The following is a 14,642-nucleotide window of genomic DNA, read 5'->3' as shown; positions in this document are numbered from 1 at the left end:
GAGGTTCGAATCCGAGTGCACGCTATTTGCTACACCACGCGAACCATGCAGGTTACGCGCTCGGTCCACGCAAATGCCGGGATGGTTCTTTTTGAGAAAGAGACGGTCACTTCAGATTTCTTGTCCCAGTTTACCACAGATACACGAACCGAAGTAGTTACTACAACAAGAGAGGTTCGTACACAATTCAATCTCAAGCTCCAATGGTTAAAGAGCAACATCAATGAATATCAGGTCTGTATGCACAGATATAAACCGAGATCCCTCTCTGAAGACCAGGGCTATCAGTATCAGCCTTGGCTTTGACACAACTGAGGTCTGATAATACCGTTAGTTATGCAGCCAGTCGCTGATAGGGTCGGACAGGAAAGGAAGGGGAAATTAGCTCAATCCTCGTTTGCTTACTACGCCTCTTCAGGGACACTACGGTATTTGTGACACCTAATGGTGGATCAGCTGTTTCAACACTCAACAAACAAGGTCCGATATATTTTATTTAGTGACGGTTAGCATTAGATTGCCGAGTTGAACGGCACAAGCTCAAGGAGACAAGTAATCGCACAAATTGCAGATAAGTAGGTCAGTTCCGCGAGGATTATCGAATAGACGTGCCCAGTGGTCATAACGTCTTATCTCAAGCACCAAGATGAAGTGACAGCCATGTCTGAAGTCTACGAAGCTTTCCTCGCACAGTACAAAACAGGACACCATAATCTTCAAATAATCGTGTTTGCTTTCTACTGCGCTCGGTATTATCAGAGGCGGTTTACAGCGACACGTTAAAAAATACAGTCGCTCTAGAAAAGATTTTATATCCCACCCATTTAAGTTTTATCAGCCTTAATTTTAATTATCATTCAGTTGTCATGCACATAAAAACACAACAAACACGTCTATAAGTTCAATTGTTTCCGAGAAAAGTCTACCTGCTAGGGACTTTCAACACCATGCGTTCAACAAACATACTGGCTACGATTTACTATTTCTTGGATGGGAATTTCGACTAAGAAGATTAAAATTCCTGTTATTCATTCTGTAAAACGTAATACAGTAACTAATTCAAAACGTTTTACGCTTGATTTTGCAGTTTTCTAGTGTTTTGTGATTTTACCTGTTCGCTGAGTTTCTGAAAATAGTATTTAAATCTCGTCTTCAGTAATGTTTATAGTCTCCTATAACAGTACCATGCGAATGAGCATGTTGCGTTGTACATTTGTCGATACAAATAGACTGCCCACATAGTAACTTACGCATTATTTACGGTCCTCTGCTTGCAAAACCTTTTTCCCACGGGATCTCCGCAGTTAAATTCGGCGAGGCAGTCTTTTCATTAATTTCTGCATCCATCGTCGACCGACTGGCAGAGAACTTCACGGCTTGTGCCTGAAGCGTACACTGATCGGCGTGAGCAAGACTGCTGACTTGTCTGTTCTGTCTGATTATGCTAGAATACCGGAATTTCGTCCCAAATGAGTTCCTTAAAACGCCGGAATCTAACAACATGTAGGCCTCCCTCAATTACCATTGACCTTTGCTGGAATCGAACCCGCTATCTTGTGATATCTACAATTTGTGTAAAGAATGTCCCAGGGAGACGTGCATATTAAGGTCGCTCTGTCTTATCAGTTTTCCCGCTCGGTATCGGCTCGTTCCTTTCTCTCCTCAGCAGGTTTAGATTTCGGCGCCTTTTCACAGTTCATTGTTCTCCTTTTTCCTAAATTAACATTCTTAATTGGCCGGGCAGTGACTGCGCGTAATCGCCAGGCCAGTACACATTCAGTTTCACATAAATAGTTCGTTATTTCCCCGACCTTTAGTTTCTAATGATTTTGCACAGTTTGGCAACTCCGCGGTACTGACTGGCGCCGAGGTCGAAGTTTATGTTGGATACCTAACCTGACCAAAGAATTTCACATCGGTGTGGTCTAGGACAAGCGGCTCGTCAGAACAAGGACTGGAAAGCACATTACCTTAGCAAATGCACATTTCGTTAGTGAAATGTTATTCCTTTTAGAGACGCTTATCAGTGAATGAAAAATTCTATGAGTAAAAACTATGATTACATCATGCATCTAAAGAGTAGCGTTACAAAAATGTTGCAAAGTTTGGGCTGGGAAGACTTGGGAGAAAGAAGACTAGCTGCTCGGCTAAGTGGTATGTTCCGAGCTGTCAGTGGAGAGATGGCGTGGAATGACAGACGAATAGGTTTGAGTGGTGTCTTTAAAAGTAGGAAAGATCACAATTTGAAGATAAAGTTGGAATTCGAGAGGACAAATTGGGGGCAAATACTCTTTTATAGGAAGGGGAGTTATGGACTGGAATAACTTACCAAGGGAGATGTTCAATAAATTTCCAATATTTCTTTGGAATCATTTAAGAAAAAGCTAGGAAACAACAGATAGGGAATCTGCCACCAGGGCGACTGCCCTAGATGCAGATCAGTATTGATTAATTGATTGTGACCACTGTATTTTAATATTTAGTCTTATTTCCTTTGATTTGAAAACCTGGTCAACCATTTACGTTATCTGTAACTGAGAACAGCAAACCAAAAGTGATCACGTCTATCTAACGCTTCAAGTTTTGTCGAAATACGGCTTTGGTTTCTTAGCTGAAAGCACCCAGGTTTTGACAATATTAACAGTGGATATTTCTATGAAGTATTACCACCCTTCTGGAGTGCGTTGTACCCTTCAGATAGGCCCTCAGAGATACCGAGAGCGTTTCCGTCATCAGTGTCACCTGTCGTCCTCGGGGAACTCCGCGTTACCCACCGGTCAGGGGCGTAGTCGGGGGTTAGACACCCCCCACCCTACATGCAATTTTTACAGGAAGACGAACAGAAACTAAACAAACATCAGAGACATAATTGTAAAACCAGACATGTTGAATCTATTTTCTAAGAAGCCTAGAAAATTGGATTTTAATTTGTAAGCTGAACATACCATTCGCTGTAAAACTGTTGACCTTGATCTCGTTCTGTATTTCAATGTAATATCTTGTAGTGTAGTGCAATCTGAATATCAACATAATTCACTGGTATCGGTGTCCTTATAAAGACGCTTACATGCACGCACCTTCATAATGTTCCATCAGCATTTTGTAACACCCCTCCAGCAACTGCCACCAGTCACTTCTAAGAACACGAGGCCATGTGCCCCTGATAAGATTTAGATTGCTCTCGCAGTTAGCAAGCCTCCAAACTGTCGAATCTCGGAATTTCGCTTCTCCAATAGTAGTATCTTAGAATTAGCTGAGAACGCAGACTTCACTAGTGATAATATTATTTCTGTCGTCGACAAATTAATTTCATCTAGTGACGAAATTAAATCACTCACATTCCCTCGGTAGAATTCTACTACCTGGCCTTATCGCCATTAATCGGGGTCAACCCAGTTTTATCGGAGGGTGCCCGATGTCCAGGATGTGCGTTTTGGTGACTACAGATGAAAACAACTGTTATCAGGACGAACACAAACACCTATTTTCTGAACAGCAGTGACCAAATGCGGTCTGTCTGAAATCGAACCAGTGACCCTATAAACCGAAGGCTGACCATTCAGTCAAGGAGTCCGGCACATGGACATAGCACGGTATAACGCAAAATTCAGCGTTATTTCGAGCTGAGGAGCCAAGAATCTAATCTTGCGTGAACGTACTGCGGATAAACGAAGCGAGTCTGTATTTCACAGCTGTTCAGAGCGTGAAGTGAATGTGTGTGCTGTAGTCTCGAGATTCGCGTCAAATGGCTGTCGTCCTTGTTGCTGCTGGGTCAGCACTTGCAAAGGATTTGGTCCAATTCTACGGCCGGATTCCCTTCCCGACGCCAACCATGTCCGGAGAGATGCATTCGCTATTTACGCGTTTCTGTGGTGTCTTGAGTGTAGATGAAGAGGAGTTAAGACTAACACAAACACTCAGCCCCCGAGCCAGGCGAACTGACACGCAAGTAAAATGTTTTACTCAGCCGAAGTCGAAGCTGGGGCCCTCCGAACCGAAAGACGGTATGTTGCTCACAGCTATGAAATAAAAGAACATGAAGGAAGACTTAAGAACCACAGTATTGAGTATGAAGCGACCCAGCACTATTTGTACGCAATTACTTCAATTAAGTAATAATACTTAAAATAACGTGTGTTAATATTAATATTGTTTCTTGAACATTTAATTCAGTAAGTAGTCTACCCAATACAACTCTTGTTCACCATGAAATACACTCGCTGATAATCCAGCTCAGTCTGAAACGTGCTCAAATACGTCCGATTTAAAATAACCCCTGTGGGGAAAATATACCGCACCTCGGCGTCTCCGAAAACTAGCCACTAGCATGTAAAACTTAATATGTTTTTATTTATGTGCTGGTGATTAGCACTATGAGTACCGTCAAGTGGGTTCATTGCAATCTAGTCCTCGCCCATCACCTGGTCTGGGGACAGTCTATTCACAGCTAAGAGCTGAATATGCCACTCTTCCGTACAGAGCGTCGTACATATGTTCACGTATTTTACTTTGTAATAATAATAATAATAATAATAATAATAATCGTTTATTCTTCAGTCCTGTTTCCTGATACCGAGTCAGACAGCAGGTGAGATTAGACATGTTTTTACGGCCTGATGTCCTTCTACACGCCAACCTCATTTGAAGAGCTAATCAAGATGAAATTAACGACTTGAAACTGGATAAGGACATGGAATAAATCGGTTGAGGCGTATTAATAAGAGCTGTCCCAGCATTTGCCTGATGTGAAAATTGGAAAGCATAGAAAACCGACGGAAGGGTTCGAACCCACTCGTCCCCCGAACGGAAAGCTTGGCTCCATAGTCGTAGCGGCCACTCCACCACAGTTGGCTAGTAGAAATAAATGAAGACCTACAAGAAACCGATATTAATGAAGAAACCATTCACGCTAAAACAAAGTTGAGAATCCTAATAAACAGTAGGCTAAAAATTTGCTGAAAAAACTAAACAAAAAGATACAGCGTGGTGAGGAAAACGCGAACGGATGAAGAAGAAACAGCGGGCTATGTAAGCTCAAACCTGCTCCGTAGTTGGACAAAAATCAATTAACAACAGTTTCACGACAAGCTATCCTACAAAGCTATTTCTATGTTTCAATAGTGAACGACAAACAACATAGTGGCTATTGTCAAGCGGAGTATTTGGTTCCAAGTTCTGTGGGTGATCACATTTTGAGTTCTGTCCATATCAGTTAAAAATGTGATAAGACAGCACCACTTGGGCTCTACGGTCTATTCTGAGGGATCAAGAACTCTGACTAGCACGGTCTTACTTCTTCGTCGAGACGTTCAGTAGCGGCGTCTGGTGTTTCCTCGCGGCGTCAAACTCAAGTAGTCTAAAGTCTCGAACAGGAACAGGAACGTGTGTAAATGTCGGCAATGGTATGAATGACAATTTATTAATTTGTTATTGCGAAATTCTCTAGACAGACACACTTCTCGCTAGGATACTTGCAGGTTCGTGCGATGCGTGGTGTATTCAATACAGAGGATGCGATACCTACATTCCATGTTGTGAGCGAGAATTTCAACTTTTGTAAGCAACATTCAATGTCCAGTGACCAACTCACTTTGGGTACAAACGACTTCACTGATTGTCAGTTCTGAATTGTTTAGGAATGAATAGAGTTTGGTCTATCTTCTGACATTCCCAGGCTTACTCTCCTCAGTTCCCGCAAAATATTGACCACGAGAACGCTGCGCTGGTGTGAGCCCCTCCTGGCCCATTTGGACCGGCCGGTCTCCGTGCGTTCCTTTCATAAAATGTAACATTTGTACCGCTATGATGTTTGGCGGAAAATATACATGTGCAACAAACGTCTCTCTAAAAACTCACATAAACGTTTAAGTAGCTAGATTTGAACAATAACACACTGTACTTGTGTGTAATAGCACTAGGGGTAGCCTTGTTTAACGTTTTCAAATCAGAAATTCCGGATTTTTGTATTGCTTAAGTTGCACATATGTAGCATTTGAAGAAAAACAGAATTTGAGTTCATTCTGATGAAAAGGCAATGTCTCATGACAGTATTACCCGTAGCACGATATTAAAATCGAGTTTGCATATAGCTAAGAGCAAAATAAACTTTAAAATGACATACTGCAGACTAAACCGCAACGTAGAAAGACAAACGCATGTACACTGATGCAAAATCATAACAATAAAATGACACTTCGTACTAAGTCACGACCGAACGAGTTAGCCATGCGGTTTGGGTCACTTAATTGTGGGCTCGAATCCCACCGTCGAGAGCCCTGACGATACTTTTCCGTGGTTTTCCATTGTCACGCCTTAAGGCCACGGCTGCTACCTTCCCTCTCCCTTGCTTGCATCGTCGAAAACCTTCAATGTGTTGGTAAAACCGCAAGAAAAAAAATAAAAAATACAATAAGCGACGCTGCTGAAGGGACACACCTCAGCGTTCTAACACAAATTATATTTACACTGTTGATACAAAACACCACTTGCTGGCAGTCAAATGGGGCACACACTTCCCGCTCTAAGTGTCAAGATAAAGACTAAAATAACAGTTTTAATTGAAAAATCATCCGTCGCGCATTTAAATTACACTTTAGTATATATTTCCCATTTTATGTAGTTTTCAAAATACATTGAAATGTGTTTCTCACGTCGCGATTTATTAAGCATTTTGAGTAATATCGCTACATCACTTGTATGAGGTGCTGAGGCCTACCTTTCTTGAATCCAGACTTGACGGTGAGCGTCAAGTTGACGAACTCGACCGAGACGGAGCAGTTGGGCGGTAGAGGTAGGAACACGTTCATCTCGCCGGTCCCGACAGAGCACTGACCGCGTGCCTATGTTTACTACTGCCTCACTCGGCCGGCCAGACTCCGCCCACCACACATACCGCACCGCGCTTGCGCACGAGGAATCCTGAATGATTTAATGCTATATTTTTTGTTGAGTTGTTTTAAGGCTTTCAATCTGTCGAAAGCAATAGCCTACTTGTGTGTGTGTCATCATAATCTCAAAATATGTAAGATAAGGGAAGAAGACGTAGCAAGCAGAGAAGTATTCAGAATGAAAATTGCGGAGAGTCCGAAAAAAAGGGATTTTCTTGAAGGAAGAACGGGCAAGAGTGAGCCGGAGCGGGTGGAAACGATATAACTTGGATTTTAATTTTGATGTCATTTTGGCCGCCTTTGCGTCAGTTTTGATGTTCCGTTTTCTTCCACCAAGTGGCAGATTAAACCGAATTTCTGCTGGACGATCTATGGCTGAGTATTTTTTATAAAAAAATTTCAGGTGAACACCAAATGAGTCAGCAGAGATCTTTTACATGTCGCTATCGTGCGATATCGACTTTATTTCAACCTTTAAAAATCAAACCATCTCTGCCGGCTTTGGACTCGTTATCTTGGGATCCCGAGGCCCTCGCTCTACCACTTATTCCGAGAGGAAGCTATTATTATTATTATTATTATTATTATTATTATTATTATTATTATTGCTGTTGTTGTAAAGGTAGTCGTATTAAAAGTAAACTAATGCAGAAGTTAATTAATCAACCGATATCACCAATGAATGATGGTTTTCTACCAGTTCTTTCGTCTTCCACCGTATGGAACCCAATCTTCGCAAAAGAACGATCGCCTCAAATACGGAGAGAAATAATATGATCGTTATTGTCTGACACCGAGGTTAGCCGGTTCGACTCTCGCTGGTAGAAAAATATTACATAGGTTTAAGTACACAACTCCTAATCACCAAATTGCGTGCCAAAAGCTTGGGTTCGATTCCAAAATCTCTCCGCAGTGTTCATTTGAAGTGAGGGTGGCATTAAACGTTGAGCAGACCCCATGGACAAAAGTAGGCTTCGTGCCGACACCAGGCACACATAAAATAAATGAAGATTGCAAACCGGCCACCATCATGGTCACTGGACGCAAGATACGTACCGGAGTGAGAGAAATATCAGTATCTTTCTTCTGGGGTCGCTGGAGCCACCTAGGCTCATTCTGGTTTTGGTCGGGGGTTTAAGACCGGATGCCCTTCCTGGCGTCACGTGATTCATGAGATGAAAATCTCGACCCAGACTCGACCAGGTTTCGAACCACGCCCTTCCGGGTGCCAAGCCAGCAGCTAAGCCACTGAGCTAATCTGTACCATCTCAAATTGGAAAATGAAATCACTACCAATGGTGAAGGATTTGCCCTTCGTACAAACATTCTACAAAGAGAGAGCTGGTCCCGTTTTTCCGCCAATTAGGAAACTACTGAAGGAGACAATGTGTTAGGAGCACGTTGTGAACAGCTCCAGGTGGTCTGTGTAAGAGAGGAGACTCTGACGGGACAGCAACTGTCGTCCATCCTACAGTAGAAGTGTTTTTCGCCACTTCAACTTCGAACGAATGCAGGGCTAATTCCTGACGTACTTACTAGCCCCAGATATCATGTCCCAAGATAACAAAACAACAAAAATATAATAATAATAATAATAATAATAATAATAATAATAATAATAATAATAATACATTAATAATAATCCCCATGACGGGTGATCGCTGCTCAGCCCAAAGGCCTGCAGATTACGTAGTGACACGTGCTCGACATTCGCCCGTTATTCCTGGCTTTCTGGACCGGGGCCGCTATTTCACGGTCAGATAGCTCCTCGATTGTTCTCATGTTGGCAGAGTGTACCTCGAACGAGCCCTCGGGCACCAGACCTGGCCGGGAATTGAACCCCTGGACTAATGGGCGCACATATGACAGTTTGTAATGGGGGGGGGGGCAGACCTGGGAGTACGTAGTATTTTTAATATTTTGGAAGATAAATGTCGACTTGTGGTAGAATAACCCACGGTGTTCCCTGCCTGTTGGTGGGGAACGGTACTACCGCTTCTACGTAATACTGACTTTTAATTCATTTTCTTGAAAGGAAAAATCTGACTACACTAGATTTTTGCCTTTCCCCGAGAGCTAGGGCCGGGTATGGGCGCCCTTGCCTAGACTACAAGGCCGCTAGTAAAGCTTTTAACTTGGTTTCCAACTGCTAACGGTCTAATCAACAGCCGACACTCGCCAGTTGAAGCCTGTCTCCCTCGGACCTGCTACCTTGGTTACAGAAGGTGACACTAAGGCCGGCCGGTTCCAACCTGCCAGTCAGTCCTCTTAGGTTACTTCCCTACTGACATCAATTTAGACTTGGAAATGTTCATATTTTCGACGTCTTTCAGGCTGTCAGCACAGTTTGCCTTTAAAAGCATTATACAGTATGTACCTATTCTATTCGTACGGGCTGTTTGCTTTAGTACTTCAACGCACTGCCAGAAAATAATAAACTGTAAAGGATTTTATTCACTCAGTATCCATTCAACAAAGCCTTCAGAAAACATATATCTACTGTATCTGTCTGCAATCATGTTAACCAAACATACAGCTTCTAATAAAGAAAAGCGCGCCCATAATCTTGTATCATTCCTATTCGTACAAGCAAACTGAACACTTGAAATAAACAAACAAATAAAAGGTTCCTGGAACATGTTAGTATCTAGTGGAATGTCCCCAAGACTTCTTAATTGTCTGATATCGTCGCCGCATAGAATACACTAATTTCTTGCACATCTCGGGGCTGATTTTCTGCCATTCCTGAAGAATCACACTTTTAAGTTCCTACTTCGTACGCATAGCCTACGGAGGTTCCTCTTCAACGTAGCCCAAAGATGTTCGATGGGATTTTAATCCGGAGACTGGGAAGGTGTTCTAAGCTGCTTAGGAATGTTCCAGATCAACCATGTCTTTTTAATATCAGCAGTGTGTTTTGGTTCATTATTATGCTGGGATATATAAACAGGTGGCATCCCCATATTTTCGGCACTCTGCTTCACGATTGCCCACGGTATTGCATTATAACCCTCCCTGTTCTTTATTCCGTCGATGAAATATATGTTACGCACATCTCTGGCTGACATACATCCCCAAAACATTACAGACCCACCACAGTATTTTATGGATGGGAGTGTATTAACCCCATAATTGTCCGTACCAATTTTTCTCCATATTCTGTGGATGCTATCTGACCCAAGAAAGGTATTTTTGTCTCATCAGACCAGATAACACCTTTCCAGAATTATTTCTCCTTATTTATATGCTCTTTAGCGAATGTCAGTATAAGCCGTCTGTTTCTTATACTTACATATGGCCTTTTCCGAGGGATTCTTCCTTAGTACCCATGCCGATACAGGATCCGACGGATGGTGGAGTTGCTGATATTTCCAGTTCGTTCCTCCGTGAGTTGTCTCAATACTGATGCACTTAATTTGGAATCTGACTTTATAAGCCGAACAACAAGCCGTTCTTTCCTTTCAGTTAAACACTTTCTTCTTGGGTTTCCTTCGCGTGTTCTTAATAGTACCTTTGTATTTAAATGTATCGACCACATATTTCACAGCAGAATGTGTTCTATTGACCAGCTGTTCAATCTTTCGTAATTAAAGTCCTTTAAGTGCCCAGTTTAAGTATAGTGTTCTTGAGCTCCTTACTTAAATCCGCACTCCTACCGATGTCCACCACAGACACACTAGGAAGGATACTATCCCACTTGACAAGTCGTATGCCGTCACTGAGACTTTTCCGTGCATCGCAACCAAACGGTGGGCATCATCCTGTCCATGTGTACGAATACAACTGATACACCCGTTTGTCGATGCCGGCACATTAATGTCAAATCTTCTTGCCTGTATGTAAATAAGTATGGTTTTCACTAACGAATTGTCATTGACAAACCATGTTTTTACCCGTAATGTACGTTTAATGTCACTTTTTCAATCGTTAGTGTGAATATACGTGACTTGATAAGAAATTGAAGCCTGTACGAATAACAGAGACACATACTGTATGTGTCTACCATCTCCGTTACCATGCCGGCCAACATTAGGATGGTGACAATGTTCTCGGCAAACGGGACTCGACCAGCGTAACCCCGGTGTCAGACCATATACCGTACTGTAGACTTCAACGCCAACAGACAAACACTTCGTTTTATTATTATAGATTTACTGAGGTAAGAAAAATGAAAACCTACAATTTGTTTTCAGTTTCCAGTCATTGACCGGGTCAGGGATGTAATGAATGAAAATTAGTACGATGGGGTCACGACTGCCAAAGTGATTTATTAATGACTGACATATGCTATGAAATGGGAACGGAGAGTGGTGCTGGAATGAAAAAGGACAGGGAAAACTGGAGCACCCGGAGAAAAACTTGTCCCGCCTTCGCTTTGTCGAGCACAAGTCTCACGTGGAGTGACCGGGATTTGAACCACGGTATCCAGCTGTGAGAAGCCGACACGCTGCCGTCTAAGCCACGAAGGCTCTACTGAGGTAAGAGAACCTCCAAAATTGATTGCCCCTTACACTGAGGTTAGTTTCTTATGGTAGTTACCTAGTCAAGATGACAGTAGAGATGAGCCATTAAAGAAACAGAGATGTGATTACTATAATGAATATGTTTCATCCGTTTTCCATCACGTCACTGACATCTACAATTTTCGAACATACAACTTGTTGATGAATGAGTCATTGAACAGCAATGAGATCACTGCGAGCAGGTCGCTGGGCTCAAGGACACCATAGTGGTGCCTGTTGATGAAACACGATCAGTAATTCCTCAGTGTTCGGCTCCTGAGCTCAATGGTCAGCGTACTGCTCTTCGGTTCTAAGGACTCCGGGTTCGATTATCGGCCGGGTCCGAGATTTTAACCTTAAATGCTTAATATTTATACTACCTGCAACTCACACATCCTCCACCACACACGGCAGATGGCGCCCACCCTCGCCCAAGGATCTGTCTTACCAGGCTAGCAATAGCCACATGAAATTATTTATTTTATAATTCCTCAGTTTATTAATATAGATAGAGTACCGGGCGAGTTGGTCGTGCGGTTAGGGGCGTGCAGCTGTGAGGTTGCATCGGGGAGATAGTGGGTTCGAATCCCACTGTCGGCAGCCCTGAAGATGATTTCCCATTTTCACACCAGGAAAATGCTGGGACTGTACCTTAATTAAGGCCACGGCCGATTCCTTCCAACTCCTAGCTCTTTCCTATCCCATCGTCGCCATAAGACCTATCTGTGTCGGTGCGATTTAAAACCACTAGCCAAATATATATATATGTATATCGTCCAGTGTCAAACAACAAACCACGAAACGTGTTCTTCTGCTTCCTCAGTGAAATGGCTTTCCGAAGTTGCGAACTTGTACGCGAGTGGCGTCGCTCCATTCAGAACAAGAAACAAATAACATTCTTCCATTGCATTCCGAATGGCTTTACATTTGTTATGAACGTGCCTACGAAACAACTTAGAGAAAGCCCACCAACAAACAGCCTCTCAACTCATCAGCCTTCAGTTAAACCATCGTGCGCGTCCTTCGTGTCCAGTTACATTCTCTTCTTTCTCCTCTTTAATATTCGATGGGCATTCGGGAGATGTCAGCAGCGCTGAAGATGGTTTTCCGTGGTTTCCCATGTTCATAGCAGGCAAATGCTGTACCTTAATTAAGGACACCGCCGCTTCCGTTCCACTCCTATCCCTTTCCTGTCCCATCGTCGCCATAAGATCTATCTGTGGCGGTGCAAATTAAAGCCAGTCGTAAAAAACATTCTGTGACATAAAATAGTGTACACTGTCACCAGTAGCTACACTAGAATGTGACCCTCCTCCACTATAGACATGCGCAAGTGATAGCTGACTGCCGCACCGGTTACGTTACCTCTCCTACGACTCTTCCTACTTCCCATTCGCGAGCGGAGGTCTGGCACGTTCTTGTGCTCCGAGAGACAACTCCAAGTAGCTCTTTGAATTGTCAATGTCAACGGAGTTACGAAGTGAAAGAACGGCTTTACCTTCTCAACAAAAACCTTTTAAACAAATGTTGTGTAGAGACAGTATTGATACATATTTCTTTGAAACGTTTTCGTGCGAATATTCAATTACTACTTCTGTTAATAACAGTTCTCTAACGTTTTAAAATTTAAGTGAATGCCTTTCCGTGCAAAAAATGAAATAAATGTTCATTGTCGTAACATTTAATTGATAACATACGAATATTACAATTTGCCTCTCCTACTGTACAACACCATTCTGTCAAGCAGCCTGATTCCCCAGGGTTTAGTTCAATACTTTTAGGCTTCCCTGGAACTAGCTGCTCTGTAATTGCCTGTTCAGCGTGACGCGCCGAAAGTAAAGCAACCTTGTGGACTGTAACGGATTCTTGCAGTAGTCTACGTGACAAATCTGTGCACGCCAAACTCGTCCATCTGCGGAGCAACGACTTCTACTTATGCGATTTACAACCGGGCTCACTGCACTGGGCAGCCAAGTTCGCTTTCTTGCTGTCCTTTAAAGCAATATCATTTTAATGTTACTAATTATTAAACTGAAATTACATATTTGCTACAATTTATCAATGAATACTGTTGTGTTTGAGTCGTCAGACCATAGCCTGGTTTGATGCAGCCCTCCATGCCACCCTATCCTGTGCTGATCTTTAATTTCTACGTAACTACTGAGCCGCACCTCATTACCTCCATATCTTATTTTTGAACTTTACAAGATATCGCATTCTTTACGATGTCATAGCTATGACATGGCCGCTTAGTGTTCTCTATGCTTCACTTGACGTGTAGTTCGTCCCTATTAGACAGATGGCACCTCACGTAACGGAGGATTGCCAAAGTATTTCTTTCTAGCTTATCTTTGATTCAAGTTATTTCTGTTCTTCGAACAATAATGGCGTTTCGAAGAAAGGATGGAGACGTGGTCATGAGTCCAACTACACCTTTCAAGAAGAAGAAGAAGAAGAAGAAGAAGAAGAAGAAGAAGAAGAAGAAGACGACGACGTTGGTCTACGAGATGCCTTTCATCTCGTACAAATGGTTCTACAAAAAATTCTAACTTTTTCTCGTATGGCTCTCTTAGTTTAGAGTCAATGAATGTGACTACTGCAATTCCGAGGTATTTATCCTACTTATCCTTTCTTGGCTTGCCATTGTTATGTTAGCTTGTTTTCTGAGAGATCCCTGTTTACTGTATTATTCTTTTATTATTTTTGATTCAGACTTATTTCACCTTTTATTTCTCTACGTCTTCGACGTTTGGCTCGAGTTTATGTTCTGAATTATGATTTTACGCTGATACTGTACGATTCGTGTTCACGAATGAAGAGATACTGAATCGAATTGGTGAGAGGAGATCGATTTGGCTAAATTTGACCAGAAGAAGAGATAGAATGATAGGACACAGGACTTGTACAGTTGGTTTTTGAGGGAAGTGTAGGCGGTAAGAGCGGTAGGGGTAGACCAAGGTGTGAATATGACAAGCAGATTAGAGCAGATGTAGGATGCAATTGTTACGTAGAAATGAAGAGGTTAGCACAGGGGAGTATGGCATGGAGAGCTGCATCAAACCAGTCTATGGACTGATGACTCAAGCAACAACACAGAGACCAAGAGAGGGGCGTCCTCTGCAAGCTTGCGGCAAAATGCTCACCATTTGGTTGATCTTAGCCTACCATTCACTCGATGATCACGGGTCGGAATTCACGTTCATAAGTTGATAAGAAGCAAATGAAGAACTTTTCGACCCCCACATTACCTTGT

At 42.6% G+C, this 14,642-nt stretch overlaps 1 protein-coding gene across 2 annotated transcripts in view; it reads right to left on the bottom strand.

Annotated features, from left to right (window-relative positions):
- The window catches only part of LOC136881214 (ATP-binding cassette sub-family G member 1), a 470,255-nt gene that overhangs the window by 238,007 nt on the left and 217,606 nt on the right, over positions 1-14,642 (bottom strand). The window contains exon 1 of one of the 2 annotated variants that reach the window (XM_067153940.2): positions 6,716-6,813. The exons of the other annotated variant lie outside the window; for it this stretch is intronic. Coding sequence (XP_067010041.2) covers positions 6,716-6,806 — 91 coding nt within the window. The 5' untranslated portion in view covers positions 6,807-6,813. Of the gene's footprint in view, positions 1-6,715; positions 6,814-14,642 lie in introns of those variants that run through there. 2 annotated transcript variants of the gene reach the window in all.

Source organism: Anabrus simplex, chromosome 9 (assembly GCF_040414725.1).
Source record: "Anabrus simplex isolate iqAnaSimp1 chromosome 9, ASM4041472v1, whole genome shotgun sequence".
Classification (NCBI taxonomy): Eukaryota; Metazoa; Arthropoda; class Insecta; order Orthoptera; family Tettigoniidae; genus Anabrus; species Anabrus simplex.
The sequence above is the reverse complement of the archived record's forward strand: the minus strand, read 5'-3'. Positions and strand labels throughout refer to the sequence as shown.